The 18,013-nt window shown below is 45.0% G+C and overlaps 1 protein-coding gene across 1 annotated transcript in view; it reads left to right on the top strand.

The window, feature by feature from the left end:
* AGAP3 (ArfGAP with GTPase domain, ankyrin repeat and PH domain 3) overlaps positions 1-18,013 on the top strand; it is a 2,202,224-nt gene that overhangs the window by 220,948 nt on the left and 1,963,263 nt on the right. The window contains exon 3 of the mRNA XM_078662817.1: positions 6,989-7,076. Within this exon, the coding sequence (XP_078518943.1) occupies positions 6,989-7,076 (88 nt within the window). The remainder of the gene's footprint in view (positions 1-6,988; positions 7,077-18,013) is intronic.

The raw sequence follows: 18,013 nt of genomic DNA, 5'->3' as shown, positions 1-18,013 counted from the left end.
TGAGGCTGCACGATCTGCAGGCTTTCCCTTTTTCCTAAAAAACACGATGCTGGCCTCATCCCATGACCTAGGATACGCTCCAGTCTGAGCCCGCCTGAAGATAGCTAACATATCGTCCTTTAGGACTTGAAAAAAGCTTTTATAAATCATCAGCGGGAGTTTGTCAGGCCCCGCCGCCTTGCCTGCGGGTAATCCCTTGATAGCCAGTTCAAGTTCAAGCAGCGTAAAAGTACTGCTGTAGCAATATTACGATTCAGAAAAGGGGGTGGTGGGGGGTGGTGATGAACAGAGTGCCTGAATTAAGCAGACCACTCTTACCCAGTCCAAAGATCAGGGCTTGATCCATCACCGTTTTTTAGCTCACTGCACCATCCCAGCTCAGAACTTGGCTATATGCAAATTAGTCTGTTCCTGTCCCAGTGCATGATGGGAACAGGGCAAACCAAACTACCAGGCCAATTCTTGTACTGGGAAGGAAACTAGCTTCCGGGGACCGGTTTCTGCCATTTCAGGCGTCGTCGGCCCGGCTTGCTTGAATCCTGATGGTGCAATGAGCAAGGGACTCACATCTGAGTATACCCTTCCACGCTTATGGTGGACAAAATGATTCAGAAAAGGGGGTGGTGATGAACAGAGTGCCTGAATTAAGCAGACCACTCTTACCCAGTCCAAAGATCAGGGCTTGATCCATCACCGTTTTTTAGCTCACTGCACCATCCCAGCTCAGAACTTGGCTATATGCAAATGAGTCTGTTCCTGTCCCAGTGCATGATGGGAACAGGGCAAACCAAACTACAAGGCCAATTCTTGTACTGGGAAGGAAACTAGCTTCCGGGGACCGGTTTCTGCCATTTCAGGCGTCGTCGGCCCGGCTTGCTTGAATCCTGATGGTGCAATGAGCAAGGGACTCACATCTGAGTATACCCTTCCACGCTTATGGTGGACAAAATGATTCAGAAAAGGGGGTGGTGATGAACAGAGTGCCTGAATTAAGCAGACCACTCTTACCCAGTCCAAAGATCAGGGCTTGATCCATCACCGTTTTTTAGCTCACTGCACCATCCCAGCTCAGAACTTGGCTATATGCAAATTAGTCTGTTCCTGTCCCAGTGCATGATGGGAACAGGGCAAACCAAACTACCAGGCCAATTCTTGTACTGGGAAGGAAACTAGCTTCCGGGGACCGGTTTCTGCCATTTCAGGCGTCGTCGGCCCGGCTTGCTTGAATCCTGATGGTGCAATGAGCAAGGGACTCACATCTGAGTCTACCCTTCCACGCTTATGGTGGACAAAATGATTCAGAAAAGGGGGTGGTGATGAACAGAGTGCCTGAATTAAGCAGACCACTCTTACCCAGTCCAAAGATCAGGGCTTGATCCACCACCCCCTTTTCTGATTCGTTTTTGGCCACTATAGGTGTGGCAGGGTATACTCAGACATGAGTCCCTTTCTCACTGCTCCATCAGGATTCAAGCAAGCCGGGCCGAAGAGGCTGAAATGCCAGAAACCGGTCCCCGGTAGCTTGTCTCCTTTCTGGTGAAGAATTGGCTTGGTAGTTTGGTCTGCCCTGTTCCCATGATGCACTGGGCCAGGGACAGACTAATTTGCATATAGCCAGGTTCTGAGCTGGGATGGGGCAGTGAGATAAATAACGGTGATGGATCAAGCCCTGATCTTTGGACTGGGTAAGAGTGGTCTGCTTAATTCAGACACTCTGTTCATCACCACCCCCTTTTCTCACCCCCTTTTCTGATTCGTAGCAATATTACAGCTTTATGAATGTCATAGTCTTCACTTGAATATAATGTTGCATAAAACTGCTGAAATACTTCCAATATTTCAGTCTCGCTCTCTACCACTCGTCCAGTGGAGTCAACAAGGGAGTTAATTCTTTGCACAGCTTCCTTAGATCTCATATTTTGGGCCAGGCACCTGCCACTTCCCTCCCTATACTCATAATTCATCTGTCGCTTAACAGTATATGTTTTGGTCGCCTCCTGGCTCCACTGGAGATTTATTTTTGACTTACACCGGGCCACTTCCGCTGCAGAGTCTTGAATATCACCTCCTGTATTTTTGTCTTGCACAAGCCGCTCCTCAGCCATTCCAAGACCTTGGTACAACTCCTGTAGTTTTAACCGCAATTGTTTTTGCGCATGCAACCCATACTGAAAGCCTCCCCCCTAAAAGCGGCTTTGAACGCATCCCAGACATAGCCCATTTCGGTACTCTCCCTATTATTCCTAAAAAATTCTGTGATCCAACCCATCATATAGTCATGGAATTTTATATCCAACAACAATTTACGATCAAAAGAGAATTCCCGGGGTTTGCTAGTTGCACAAATAGTATTTAAAGTCAAGACCACAGGACCGTGGCCAGACGTGACCCTTGGGTAGACCTGGATACACGCATCAGTTAGCAAATGTTGTACAACAAAAAAATAATGTAACCTCACTAGCTTCTGATGAGGTGAAGAGAAAAAAGTGTATCCCGGATCATTACCCCTAAGATAAGACCATGAATCCACCAATCCATGTGCAGTTAAGAGTGCTTGTAGTGACTTATATACTTTTGGTTTCCTGCCAGTATACTTATAGCTATCGTTACTCAGTGAATTTGGTTGCAGATTTATTTTCAGATCCCCGCATACGATTAAAGGGGTAGGCCAGGCTGCCAGCTCCACATTGAGAAAATCTAAAATGGCAGACTCATCGAAGTTAGAACCATATACGGAGCATAGCGTAAATTTTAACGATCCAACAGCACATTCAGATATTGTCCATCTGCCGAGACCATCCTCTTGTATCCGGCCTGTGCCTACAATATGCGTTTTTGCCAGTATTGCGACACCTTGAGATGTGCAAGTTTGTTTAGTACATACTAATACGGTATACCCTAATTCAGTTAAAAATTTCCGTTTGGCCCATACTACATGAGTCTCCTGAAGACAAATAATATCACAGCGGAGCACCTGGAGTTCCCGAGCTACCCGTTGTCTTTTATTAATGGAGTTCAATCCCCTGACATTCAATGTACCTAGTCTAATACCTTTAACTGCCTTTAAATTCTTTCATGTAACCCACTACATCATAGAACCTCCGCCTAGCAAACCAAATTTTCAAATAGAAAAAAAAGATGTACTCATGTATAACTTTTATGTTTAACCCCCCCAATCCTAGCCCCCCCAACCCTCAAACGCCCGCCCGCCCGACCCTCCCTCACCCGCCACCCACACCAGGGCTTAAGGACCATGTCCTCAGTGATGAGAGTGAATGTGAGCCACCCTCCCCCAGGGCCCCCTGCCAGACCATCACCCGTTATTCCTGATCTCGCAAATAATACTAATGATTTTCCAACATATATAACATAGTAAAAATTAGTAGTAAGGATTATCTTATATAGACCACTTGCAGTCAATTATGCATTCAGAAATATATAAATATTGCATATACATTTTAATCTCAACAACCGGCCCGGCTAATTAAATCATTAGCCATCTCAACCAGTAAATAAAATAGTGCAAGAAAGGCAAAAGAAGCAACAAGCAAAAAGCAAAAATGGATCAGTCAAAGCAACAAATAACACATTTAGCTGCTACTACAAAGGAATGAGCGCATGTACAGTATATTATTAACTGCCCAATGTCTTCAAAAAGTCTTGCGCCTGAATTTCAGATGTGTAATATCGTGTTTGATCTTTGTTTATCACCTTTAATTTAGCTGGGTTTAGAAGAAATGCCTGTGCGCCCTTGGCTTGGAACAACAAAATCAACTCTCGCAATTGCCATCTTTGCTGGACGGTGGAAGGGCAAAAATCAGGGCGCACAAAAAATTCACACCCTTTGCCAGAGCGGTGTCTATCTGGACACACTAAATCATAAAGCGCCTCTCGCAGTATATAATTATTGAGACATATTAAAATTGCTCTGGGCTGCACATTCGTCTCTCCCCCCCCCCCCCCCTCCTAGAATCACCATTGCGCCTGCGTTGAACAAAAGGGAATCTATGTGCCCTAATAACTTCTTTCTCCCATTGCCAGTCTTTTAACTCGGGGAAGGCCTCTGTGAAGACTTCAACAATGAACTTGCGCACATCTTTCCCTTCCTTGGTCTCAGGTATGTCCAAAACGCGCAAATTATTGCGCCTTGCGCGGTTTTCCAGGTCTGTTAATTTCCACTTTACGTCTGTTTTTGTCTTCTGCAATGTCTCAATAGCTGCTCGTTGCTTGATCAAGGAATCCAATGCGCTCTTCGGTTTCGGTTACTCTTGTAGTTAATTCAGTATAAGATTTCGCCATCCGACGAATCGTATTTTGTAACTTCCACATCGCTCCCTGCGTACGGATACTTTCAGCCTTAGTCTCTGAGCGGTGTGCCATTATACTCTTGTAAATAATATTCAACGTAACCACATCATCGTCCTCCACATTATCTTGTATCAGATCAGACCCATCTGGAGATGTACCGTCCCATCTAGGTTGTACAAGAGGAGACATCAGGGGAGGGTTTTTATCCAGTTCTTGCATTCCTCTTACGGTGTCTTGATCGATAAGTTTTCCGGCTGACTGGGCGGAGGACTGCTCTAGATCATCATCTTCCAACATCTCACCTTCATCCCCCCAGTCACCAACTATACTGATATTATCGTCACTGGAGACAATTGACATATCTGACATTGAATAAAACTTGGGTTCTGAAGTAGCCGACTCAGAATCAGTTATATCTTCATTAATTTTATTCATTGCAGAAGGAATCACGTCTTTTTCCTTGCAGGTATTGATAGCCACTACCGTAGTGATTGAAGAGCCATTGACAAGAGTCAGATTATCAGCAAATCTACTATCACCAGAGTCAATTGCATTGCATTTGCCCGCATCCGTCAAATCGCTTGTATCGTTTACATCTTGCGGATTTATGAGAACAGGGGTCTGTACAGCCACCCCCGCAGACGCTCCAATTTTTGCTTTAATATTTGGCTTTTTTAAGAAAATTGCGGGAACCGTAGGGTTTCTGATTAAGATTTCAGAGAATGTGTCGATTTGCTTACCTGGCGCCTGAACCGATACTGAAACAGGAGCTGGAGAAATGTATGCAGACTCAGCTTGGTGTCGTTTGCCCCCGCCATTGCCTCTTCCACGCGGTGCCGAAACACTTGGCGGTGCACTGAGCAACTCCCTGGCGTCTCCCCCGGCTGCCGTGTCCACGCTGAGAGATTCACCCACGCCCCCGGTCACATCATCCCTGGCTCCCGCGACTGCCGACCCATTTGAATTAACCGCGGTAGCGGCTCCGTGAGTTCTGGCTCCTCTGCCCTTCGGAGCCATGATTCAATTCAGCCGCTACTACTGCTGCAGCAGCGGGACCTACGCGGCTGTTAGTCAGACCGCGCTCACTCCGCCTCCAGCACACACGGGAACAAGCCACACCCGGGGCCGCCGAATATCCAGGCTCCAAACACGGGTCCGACCACCACACTGACCGCACTAAGAGCCACTAAGCCGACATCGGGCTGTTACTGCCTCCGGCGAAGAGTTACTGCATCCCGCTACCACTCCAAAGAAACAGCGCAGTCTTCGTGCTTCAAACGGGTGAGTAGCTGCTGGCGTGGACTGCTGAGGGAGAGGCAGCGCACTGGTCACTCACACGGCCACTGCTGCGGCCGCCATCTTGCCCCTCACATAATGCTAGAAGTATATGACTTTAGCTTTTGCAAAAATGCAGTAATTCAAGCATTATGGCTTGATCTGTGCCTTACTCATTACAATCTCAATCTGATGTTAAGCATGGAAATTATTGACTAAATAAATATCTTTAATTTAACTGCATCAAAAAGGTCTAGTGTGTGCTTGAATGGATTTAAAACCAAAGAAGCTAACTGGAGTAGAAGTTAAAACGAGGAAATGTGAATCTGTGTACTAAATAAGGAATTCATAGATTAGACAGTGCTTCCATAAATTCCTATCTAAAAGTGCAAGGAGCAATGGCTGTTATTTACCATGAAAAAGGCATATATAAGCAGTTAGGAATAAATGCAAATGCCACTTGATTATTTAGTCATGTGTATTATGTTGTCTCGGGAATATACCTGAATCTCTGTATAAAATTGCATTTTAAGATTGAAAATCTAAATTGGCGCCTTTAGGAGATGTATCAGCATAGCCAGACACATGTCGTCATCTCAGCAGCCCAGCCGACAGAGTGAAATCAACTGGGCTTTCTCTGATGTCCTAAGAGAATCCACAAGGTTGTCTTTACATTGTAAACTCTACTATATTCAAGCCATGCATATCCAGTACAATCCCTTTTTATGTTACATAATTTCTATGCAAGCATCATGTATCTACCTCGTTGCCCCCCCACCCCACCCCTAGTTGTGTCAGTCCGAGTAACAACTATTCCCACCTGGATGGTTTTCTACCCTCCTAGTCATTTTTCATTTTTGTACAAAAAAACCAGCTAGCTTTACAGCAGAGTTCCACTAACTCTCACTGATGCATGCAAAATGTGTATCAAATTTTCCATTCCTGCCAGAAATATTACAATTTATGAGTGAGAGGAGAGGCAATGTAACATAGACCTACATGTTAGTTGACGTGGAATAGTAGACAACTACTCTGTTCTTATTGATGAAAACAACCATTAAAATACATTGTGATGATGAAGCACGGTCTGTTAAATGGAAAAAAATATGTATTTAAAAAAATATATATATATTTGACCTGCCAGATATACAAATTGGAGGTGCTACTGGGCATCACAATGCCATACAAACTGTGCGCCTCTGCCAATGTCGATGTGATCTCATCACAACAAAAGTGCATTTGTGAGAGTATGTATATTTTGGTCTAAAATGTCCAGCGATTTAGAATTATTCTGCCTGTGAACATGACTTTGATACTGTCTAATTGTGTTCACAAAGGATAGCATGTTATTAGTTAAAGACTTCTCAGTGTTTAAAACTTTATTATTTAAATTTTTTTCCTGCAGGGAATTGTGGGTAATTTGTCTAGTGGAAAGTCTGCACTTGTTCATCGGTATCTCACTGGGACATACGTCCAGGAGGAATCACCAGAAGGTAAGGACTTTTTGACATGATGCTGTATAACGAGGCCCATAAAAAGTGGTGGGTAGGGGGTTGTTTCATTCAGGCTTTCACTGGATGCTGTGGCCAACAGAGAAAAGAGGGGTGGCCTGCTGTGAGCTGTATATAGGAGGTTCAAAACAGAAAAGGGCAGGGAAGGGATCCATATTACTTTGCTTATAATGCAGTCAGTGCAGCAGAACTAACAACAAAGGTTGTTGGCGGGAAGGATAATAAGGCTTCTGTTTACTGTGCAATCCTTAATGGAGCAGGGAGTAAGGCACAGCTGTTTGCTATCATCAGCGTGAAACTTTTTCCTAGAGATATAGCTAGTTTTAATTACAACATGCCCTTCCTAAGAAAGTTGACATCTTAGGAAGACCAATATTAAGTTCTTTCTTTCGCTCTGTAGGGCATTTGAGCCATTTATTTTGAACAAGGGGATAGCTTTTCTGCACTCCACGTTTGGTAATGATAGGATAGTGAAAAGTGGTACAAAAGGGGATGGTGCTGGACGGAGCAGCTGAACCAATCAAACACTCACACCCAGTCAAAAGATCTGGGTTTGATCCATCACCGTTCTTTAGCCCACTCTGCCACCCCAGTTCAGACGTGGCTATATGCAAATCAGTCTGACCCTGTGCCTCATGTGAACTTTTGTACCGCTTTGGCCGCCATAAGTGTGGCAGGGTATGCTCAGACGTGAGTCCCTTGCTCACTTTGCCACTGGATTCAAGCAAGCCGGGCTGAAGACGGCTGTAATGCCACAAACCGGTCCTTGGAAGCTTGTTTCCGGTCCAGGGAAGGCATGGCTTGGCAGTTCGGGCTGGACTGTTCCCATGAGGCACAGGGTCAGACTGATTTGCATATAGCCATGTCTGAACTGTGGTGGCAGAGTGGGCTAAAGAACGGTGATGGATCAAACCCAGATCCTTTGACTGGGTGTGAGTGTTTGATTGGTTCAGATGCTCCATCCATCACCACCCCCTTTTGTACCGCCGGGACAGTGAAAAGTGTCATAAAAAATAACTTGTCTCTTTGAGAGGGACCCATGCTTGAACTTACTCCAAGCTCCCTGTCTTGTCCCCTATTCTTGTGTTGACAACCTTTCCCATACAATTACTATTTTTCATGCCTAATTGCAGAAGAGAGGCAAAAGCTTTTCCATGTTACTTCCCCTTTTCAGGAAGTAATATATTCTGCTGCCTCCCCTTCCTGGAAATGAATTGCAATACTTTGTACTATGAGGCCTATCTAGTAGAAGCCAGCCCTCAGAAAATAAGCTAAGTCTCTGCCTGAATCTTATTATAGAAAGATTGAGTCCTATGTGGTCCCACTATCTGCAAATGTGTATATTTGTGTCATTTGCCCAGTGCAGCTTTACCAGTTCATTCTTAAAAAGCCAAATCCACTGATGAACTACCAAAAGGAGTTTGCAATGTGGTCTAGGGCTGGACTTTGTTATCCAACTTCTAACCGATCTTTCACTTGCATTGCCTGTAAAAAAGTAAATAAACAGATATAACCAAGAGAACTAAGACAAAGGAGATAGGAATATTCATCTGTACTAAAATGTCCTTTATCTTAGCCTCCTTAAGAGTCCTCAGTTTTAGCTACTATCGCCCCATTACCAAAAAACTTTATCTGCATTTCAGGTTTTGAGGGAAAACAGGATTTTAACTCAAATTAATTTCTCCTGAGAAGGATTCTGCAAATTCTTAGTTCTCTCTCTGTGATGTGTTATCTCTGGTGTCTCCAAGCTGTTATTTAAGTACTGAAGAAATTTACTTTCCAAACAATACTAGTGTGTGATATCTCCAGAGTCAGTCTTTAAGGTGTATTGTAATGCGTGTGATGCAGCGGAAGTGATGTAAAATGTTATAATCATACACATTAACCCTACTGTATCAAAAATAGGATTTTTTACCATAACAAATAATTTGGGCCCATGGAAACTCAATACCACTTACAAATACCAAGTCCTCCGATATATCCTTGGTAGAGCTAAGAGGGACTCGATAATAGGAGATGGATGCTATTTTCCTCATGAGGACCTTTAATGAAGAAAATGCCTGTCCAACAACAGTAATCACAATATACATTATGTCCCAAAACTCACTAATAAAGACAAACTCTGAATACTTATCGAGTCACTTTTATCTAAATGATTTCAAATATGAATGGTTAATACACATGTACATAAGAAAAATCCTAAATTCTGTGTTATTTCAAAATTACAGGTATGTTCACAACAAAGAAATACAGTTCATTGACAAATACATCATATAATCAATAACAGCATTGAGAGGAGAGAGGGAATCATTTGCAAATCAGTATACAATTTTAGATTTCATACAAACCTAGAATCAGAGAAAACTAATGCACTGCGTGCAATAGTTAGAAATAGCTAACTCATCGGCCCAAAAGGTATAGATTTAGCGACATCACCAGCCGATGAAGTGCAAGAGATACAGGGCAGTCTCACTCAGGATTTGCAAGGATAATAGCCACCAGAGAAGCATAGAGAGTACAGCAGCCTAGGCTCTCTTCTCATAGAAACAGCTCCTGCCAAGTTCTTTTCTCACAGTAATAATTATACCCCAATGCTAAAAAGTTCTGTCCCCCGAAAGTTGCAATTTCATAGTTTCACGTGATTCCAGTGGTCCAATTTATGAGGTGATCATCACCTCAGTCAGTTCATCCGGATTTTCTCTTTGAAAGTTCTTTGTTACAAGTGGATGTCATCATCGCTCTTCAGAAGCAGGAAGAAAATGTGTTATATTCATGTCCTTGCACTCGCTTCCATATCAGCTTGCAACATTAGTTGACACAATTATTCATAGAAAGAAATACTATAACCATAGGAAGAGGAAAACCTAGTGAGACGCTAAGCACAACTAAACAAATCAGTCCGCTTTTTAAGAAATAATCAAGGACAAAATACATTCTTGTGTGGCCTACGTTAGGGAAAGGAAAATTACTCTAGCGAGGTTTGAGGCTTCATAGAGAAAAACATAATTCTTATTTTTCTTTGAAAATAAAACACATGCATTAATGTTTTAGCAAAAGGAAGAAACACATAAAGAAACACGAAATAAAGATTCATTATTCTAATTAAAACCATATGTATAATCTAACTTTTGAATTAATCAAACTATTAATAGGATTTGTTTTTTTCTTGTTATGAAAATAGGATAAACATTTCTCAAAACATTTTCTATAAGCGTTTCATATTATTATTATTTCATATTTCTTCGTGTATGATTCTAAATGCATATTTTCTCTAATCTCTCTCTTATAACGTGTAAAATCACTTCATAGAAGTTTCATGCTTTCAGCATATTAAGCGTTGCAACTAATCAGCTTTTATTTTACTAAACATCTTGTGTTTTTCTTGCACATTTTCACGTCATACCTTGCACATAAATGTTAAAAAGTCACACCATTAATCATTGTTTTGTTAATAACACAGTTATGAGCAGATTTGCTCAAGCAAGATTGTTTTGCAATAAATCATGCCTCATCAATCCCCCCTGATGGCGACTCAAGCCATCACAAAATCTACAAAAATCTGATTACGATCTCATCAGTATTACTATTAGTATGCCAGCAGTAATAGCAATTATTAGGGTTCGTATTCTTCCTAACTGGCTATTACTTAGGGTTAAAAACCAATTACATACTGAGGAAAAACCCCTCCCAAGTTTTTCCCATGCACCGCCAACTTTCAATTCTGATAAAACATTACGCAAATGTTTAATGTTACTCGTATATCCCTCCAAGTCTTTGCTGTTATCAAGAATATAAGTGCAACATTGTTGAATTTTCAGCATACTACAGACAATAATGTGTCAAGAGCAAGCCAATTTTGCAAAACCGTTGATCTCATTGCAACCATTTCAGTGTCAATCATCAAGAACCCACGAGCAGTATCCATCGATAAACGATCAACCACTGTAGACAACATTCTATTTTTATGTGAGTTCAAGATTACTCCCACTGAATGTATTAATGCACCAAAATATCTCCCAATATCTCTGCAGCACCAATTCCTCTTTTAAGCCATGTTAGTTTCTTTGCATTGGTTCCATGATTTTCATCTACATGGTAAATTTTGGGAAAAACGATCCCTATGTAACAACATCCATACCAATGTGGTGACAATCTATAATAAGCATTTCTACCACACACATAATAAACTCCAGGGTAAACTGTATCAGTACCACCTCTTAATCCCCAACCCCCTGTAATTAGGAAGCTATGTTCACATTCACTAGAACCAATGAAATTGTTATATTCAGTCTTTTGTCCTAGTAATCAAAGCGTCCCTTTGTGATGCCAGTCTAGAGTCATTGTAGCATATGTCCCTCCTTTCTTATAATCACCCTTACTATGAGCCCTTGGAGGTATGTTAGTCTTTTGTTCTGCAGCTCTTCTTTTGAATTTGTCACATATCTTCCAAAGTATTTATAAACTCTATGTCTACGCTATGTAAGCTACAATTTAGATTATTTCAATACGCATATACAGTATCTATTGATTTAGTAGTATGAAAAAATTCTCCCATGTAGGCTGCATTCTTTGCACTATTTACTATATTCATATTCTTCTTAATAGAAACTTCTGAAAACACTAAATCAAAATTAGAGTAATAATACTGGAATTGCTCTTTATCATAGAATAAACTTGTTAATACACTACTCGAAATTCCATGTTAGTGGAAGGTGGTGCTAAGTCAATAGTATCAACATACACGTAGAGAAGTTTTGTAAAAGCATTTAACGAAAAGTCATTAATAAAATTATCTTGAGTTAATCCACTTCCTGTTAGCTTTTTAATATTAGTCTCTGGAACTCCTTTAAGAAGAGGAGGAGAGGAGAGGGGTTGGCCTAACGGCTAAGGCGCTCGACCTCGGACCTGGGGATCTGGGTTCGAGTCTCGGTAACAACACCAAAAACCCCCTGTGATTCTGGGCAAATCACTTAATCTCCTCGTGCCTAAAAAATGAAAGTGTGTCCTCATGTAACGTAACTGGTGCTATGTAAAGCGCTCTGATAACTGATTCGGTTCGGTTCGGTTCTAGCTCGCGCTATATAAAACTCCGAAAAAAAAAAAAAAAGAATTTTCTTCTCATCAGTTAATACATTCACATAATTAATAGTAGAATTTACATTAGTAGGGTACATAAAATAGGCACAATTAAAATTAGTATTAACCAAACAAACAACATTAAAAGAAAACATATAAAGCCAGCATTAAAACCCCTTCGCCTAAATAAACTTTGGTTTTGATTACTAGTCTCAGCTTTATCCATCTTAGATTTCAGGAAAAAAAATCAAAGACAAAAATCACAAAAATAAATTTAGCAAGGCAAAATCTGTGTACCACAGACTTTCTGAGCCTCTGGTCACGACCTTATTTTCAAATCGCCTCTCTTTTTCTGCACCCCTTTTCTTATGCACAGTTCATTTAGGGTGCCACAAATGATGAGTTGCCTTTGGAACAAAATTCAATGAATTCATTTTCGCAGTCGTTTGTTGCAGCAGCCAAATATGTCTATTCAGGTGCTGTATATTTCGTATTTGGGATTTTTGCTCTGTTCGTTCCCTGCACTGTATTTTCGGTTTCTTCAGTCTTACTTTGTTTAGATTGGCTAGAGATTTCAATCACAGTCTCTGGAATTTTCTTATTCGAAGTGTATTTCACTTTTTTAATTATTCTAAGCCATTTATCACCATTTCTTGTTCTCTTTCCTGAAACACTGTCCATTTCATTTGACTCAAGACTTCATTTAGCTGATTCCTTTCTTTCTTTTTCTCTGTCTTTTTCAGGGGTCAATTCTTTTTCAGCATCAGTAATGACGGTGTTATGAGACCCAGTAACTTGTGCCCACTATTTGATTCTCAGTCTGTTTAGGTTCTCTTCTTTCGCTTTGTTCACTTTCAGCTGACTGTACTTTCAAATGGACATGGGACTCGACAAGTGTGGCTTGCGTGGATCCAGTTAGGCAGGCCACCACATTTAACTTCTGTTGTTGTCACAAGAATCACTTGATATGCCCACGCCAACGAGGTTCCAAACAAGACTTCCTCATATGCTTCTTGATTAGCACGCAAACTCCAGGGCTCAAATCATGTGCTTGTTATTGTTGAACTGTAGTTGCGACTTCTCCAACCTGGTGAGGCTCAGAATGCACTACATCATCCAATCCTTTGTAATAATTGAGCTCTAAATCATCAGTTATGTTCACAAGTTGATTTGCTGGGACTGTTGGCTGTCTCCTAGCCCTACCCATCACAATCTTGTGTAGGGACAGTCCAGTTTTCTGTCTGGAATACTTCTAAAACTCATCAATACCAAAGGTAATGCATCAGGCCATTTTAGTATTGTGGATGCACATACTTTAGCCAGTATTGATTTTATTGTGCCGTTGACCTGTTCAACCAATCCAGATGCCTCAGGTCGATAAGCACAATTCAATTTCTGCTCAATTTGTAAATCTGCACAAATCATCCGAATTATTTCATTATTTAAATGAGTTCCTCGATCAGATTCTAAGAAGACTGGAAATCCAAACCTAGGAATTTTCTCTCTGAGAAGCAGTTTAGCAACAGTTAGGCTGTCATTACATTTTGTTGGATATGCCTTGACCCAACATGAAAACAGACACACAATCACTAGTACATGTTTTGAACCATGGTAAGGAGGCACGTCAATAAAGTCGACCTGCATAAGTGTTAATGGGCCTGCTGCTTTTCCAATTCGATCCAAACTTACAACTGCTTTCCTCAATGCATTCTGTTGTTGACATGTTATACATCTCTGACAGAGACTTTCTGTAATTACTCTACACTTGGGATTACACCAAGTGTGTTTGAAAAGACTAACCACAGCATCTCTAACCACATTTATAGGACCATGATAAACTCAAGCCATTGGGGACAATAGACTGTCTGGCAAATCTGATCTTCCATCAGTGTAAATCCACACTTCATCATCCGCCCTGCGTGTACATCCTGCTTTGATCCATCCTTCTCTTTCTGCATCACTAGCTGCATCTTGTAAAACTCTAACCTCTTCCCATGTTTCAACTGATGAGAACATTAACTTGCATTCAGCTTGATCAGATCGTTCTTTCAAATGTTCCCCATTGATTACATGTGAATTTAAAGCACAAAATCATGCAATTTCATCTGCATATCTGTTGCCTTCAGTAATATAGGAATATCCATGTAGGAAAGTAGGATCTGCTTCTATGGTACCCCGACTTTTTACTTGATGTTATGCTGTTTTTGACTAGTCTCACTGGAATCCTGCTAACCAGTACCCCTGTCTATCAGCTTTCTCCCTAAATTGTTGTGGTAGTATCTAGGTACAATCCCAGATTGGATACTGGGGTACCCTTATCAGACCCTTGTATATGATACTAAGGTACCCATGGTATAGTTACCCCAGAGGTCTACCATGGGCTGAAGCATGCTTATACTACCCATGGGAGACTATGCAAAAGGGAACTACAGGCCTGCCATTGGAGCCTGTGTACGTTGGTGCTTGCACCAGATATAGATTTCCTATATCTAAGGGTCACTGCACTTAAAACCTATAAGTCACCCCAAAAACAGGCCCTTGCAATCCTGATGTCCGGGTGCTTGGTTCTAAGTGAGAGGGTGCCCTGCATGAGCAGGACACCCCATTCTCCCGGGTTGTCAGTGAAGCAGCCATATACAATATAGAGGGGCACTGCCTAATTACACAATCACCATCTCGAAAATGGCTGCAACGAATCCTATCATGTTTGGTATCACAAATGTTGGAATCATACCTCCACACCGTAAACGGTGTGATAGGCATGATTCCAAGCACTGGAAGAGCCCTCTGTTAGGCTCTCAGTGTTCCCAGTGCCAACATTCAAGACCAGGACAGCACAAAGTGGTTGCTGCAGACCAGAGACACACTTCTGCCCTCCAGCTGCTAAGCCAAGCTCGAGCAGAGGAAGGTGGAACAATAGGCATCCTGTCCCAGTGAGGTGTGACCATCTCCCAGACATGATTTAGTGTGGAGGGGGCGTGGCTAGCAGCCGATGGACACGGTCGCAGCCTAGCGAGGCTCCCGACCCTCAGCCCTGTAATCCGCCTTTCATCCTGATTTAGACCCGGGATCCCCGTGGAAATCGGGTCGATCCCGGAGCCAACCCACAGGTCTGTTCCGGTGGGGTCGGAGCGCCGCTACGCCGAATATACCGGACGCTGAGGGGTGAGAGGTTCCCGAGACGGCTGGGGACAAGATGGCGGCTCCCTGCATCGCTGCCACTGCGGAGTAGAGACGTGCCCGCTCCGGAGGTCCTGAGGCCACAGCGTGGGGCACAGTGGAGTGCGGGTCTGGTGGAGAGCGGCGGCGGCGGCCCCCTGGAGCGGCGGCAGATCCTGTGATCGGTGCGAGGTCCGCCCGGGAGTGGGGTTCTAGCGGAGCTCCGCCCACAACAGCGAGGGGGCTTACTCGAGGCCCCGGCTTTGAGGCCTGTGATCCCTGTGGGCGCCTCTGAGCCCTACACCGGCGCAATACCCCCGGAAGCGGCCGTGACACTACAGGCCTGCTTTGGGAGGGCCATCCATGGACACTGTGAGTGGAGGCTGCCCGGAGGAAGCACGACCCTGCTCAGGGGGACACATTATAGCCCGACGACGGGGCCTGCGACTTGCTTGGGCGGTGGCCCAACCCGGACCGACCGTGCAGGGTGCAACTGTCTCCGCGACGGAGGGGCATTGAATCGGCCCTAGACCCGAGGGAAGAGGGGAATCGGGACCGGAGGGAGAAATACGCCCGCTGGGGCCCTGTGGATCCTACGCTTTCCACCCCACCTCTGGCACCCGGTGGTGATCCCTGCGTGGAGGGTGGCTCCGGGTCAGTGGCGCTGCTGTACCGCTGAGGGGAGCTCCACGGACTGCTGACCGGCAGGCGGGGCCGGCTGGTGGACCCCAGTGCAGACCCCTGGCGCCTGGCTACCGGGAGAAGCGGATGTGCCATAACGGTTCACTGGCGCCAATTCTGATCTCTGCCGCACGACCCCCAAAGGCCCGGCTCTCCGCCCGACGACGGCTGGTTGCGAGACTGCATTGGGGCTAGCAGCGGCCTACTGCGGGAGACGTCGTTGACGCCGGACCACCCGGAGGGCCCTGAATTGCTGGGAGGTGCAGGATGGGTAAGCCTAGAGGACCCAAAGGGGATGGGAGCCCAGCCACGGAAGCGCCAGACGACTCCCCGCAACCCCCCACGGAGCTCCAGCTGATGCAGGACCGGATTCTAGACGCCATTGCTGCCACGAAGGAGGCCCTACAACACGATATTGGTCAAGTAGCGACGGGGCTGGGGCACCTGCGCGCAGATCATGCGAAGCTACAAGACAGGGTCAAGGCCACGGAAGTTGCCCTACAAGATGTCGTGCCGGCCCACAAATCGATGGAGGGACGACTCACGGAAGCGATGGAGCGGATACAGGCCCTGGAGAAGAGAGCGGAGGACGCTGAAAACCGCAGTCGGCGGAATAACGTACGCCTGGTTGGCCTGCCGGAAAAAAAAGAAGGCACGGACATGGTGGGCTACCTGACTGACTGGTTCAAAACCGTGGTTGCCCCGGAGGGCTTATCTCCCTTCTTCACACTTGAGAGGGCGCACCGCGTGCCTTCCCGACCCCCACGCCAGGGTCTCCCGCCGCGACCGGTGGTTATCAAATTGCTCCATTATAAAGACAGAGACTGGCTCCTTCAGCGGGCCAGGGAAGCGGGCCCATTTCAAGTGGACAATAGTAACGTCACGCTGTTCCCAGACTATACATTTGAAACCCAAAAACAGCGAGCCTCCTTCCTAACCATCAAGAAGGAGCTACGTACCGAGGGTCTGCAATACTCCCTGCTGTTCCCGGCCAAGCTTCGTGTGATAGTAGACGACAAGGCGTTGTTCTTTGAATCTCCGGCGGATGCCTGGGCCTGGTGGGACACCTACAAGGCGGGCACGGATGGGGCTCGCTTTCGGGCCGAGGAGGAGCACCAGAATCATGCGATCAGGCGGTCGAGAAGACTCCGGGGGCGCAACCGGGGATCCAAGAAGCCTTCTACGTCGCAAACTGAAGAAGAACGGAGAGCTGCGCTACAGGCGGTTAAAGAGGTGTCGGGAACGGCGTCGGTCCACTCGGCAAGAGAATCGGCCTCTGAGGCCCTGGCCACGGGATCGGACACTGACTTCTCGGGACTGGAGGGGGCTAGGGGCCCGAAGATCACCCCCCAGACGTCGGGGGAAATCGTTGAACCCTGACAGCTGTCCGCGGCCTCTGAGTGAAGAGAACCTGGAGGCGGCGCCCCCCATGGATATTGGAACAGACTACTGTGAGACTTTCCTTTTATAAGTCGCATTGAGTATTGTGGGGCAGAGGGACCTGGGACCGAGGCTTGAGAGGTTCAGTAGCCAGCTCACGCACCACAGGGCCCATAAGGCCTCCGTGGTGATTACTGCGGACTACAAGTTTACGTGAGCACGTTTGCTCACTAGTTTGGATGGGTGCCTCAGCTTCGCAGTTGGGTCCTGTTCTGGGGGAGGGGGGACCTGGAGTAGTTGGGGTGACTCGAGGTGCACTTGGGGTTGGGAAGTTGGGCGGGGGGGTGGGGATGGGAAGTGGTGGGAAGATGTCTGGTGTCCGGAAGCGGAAATTTATTGATCTAACCTGCGCTGACTGGGGTGATGGCTGACATGGGTTCGTTGAAGTGTGTGTCCTGGAATGTGCGGGGACTAAATTCCATGACTAAGAGACACAAGGTACACGCCTACCTGGTTCGCAGGGGGATACACATTGCCTTCCTCCAAGAGACCCACTTAACTAAGAAGGAGGGCACCGCACTGCAGAGGAGATGGAGGGGGCACTTATTCCACACCACGTACTC

The sequence above is a fragment of the Lissotriton helveticus genome, chromosome 10 (assembly GCF_964261635.1).
Source record: "Lissotriton helveticus chromosome 10, aLisHel1.1, whole genome shotgun sequence".
Lineage (NCBI taxonomy): Eukaryota > Metazoa > Chordata > Amphibia > Caudata > Salamandridae > Lissotriton > Lissotriton helveticus.
Note: the sequence above shows the minus strand (reverse complement) of the source record. Positions and strands in the feature narration are given on the sequence as shown.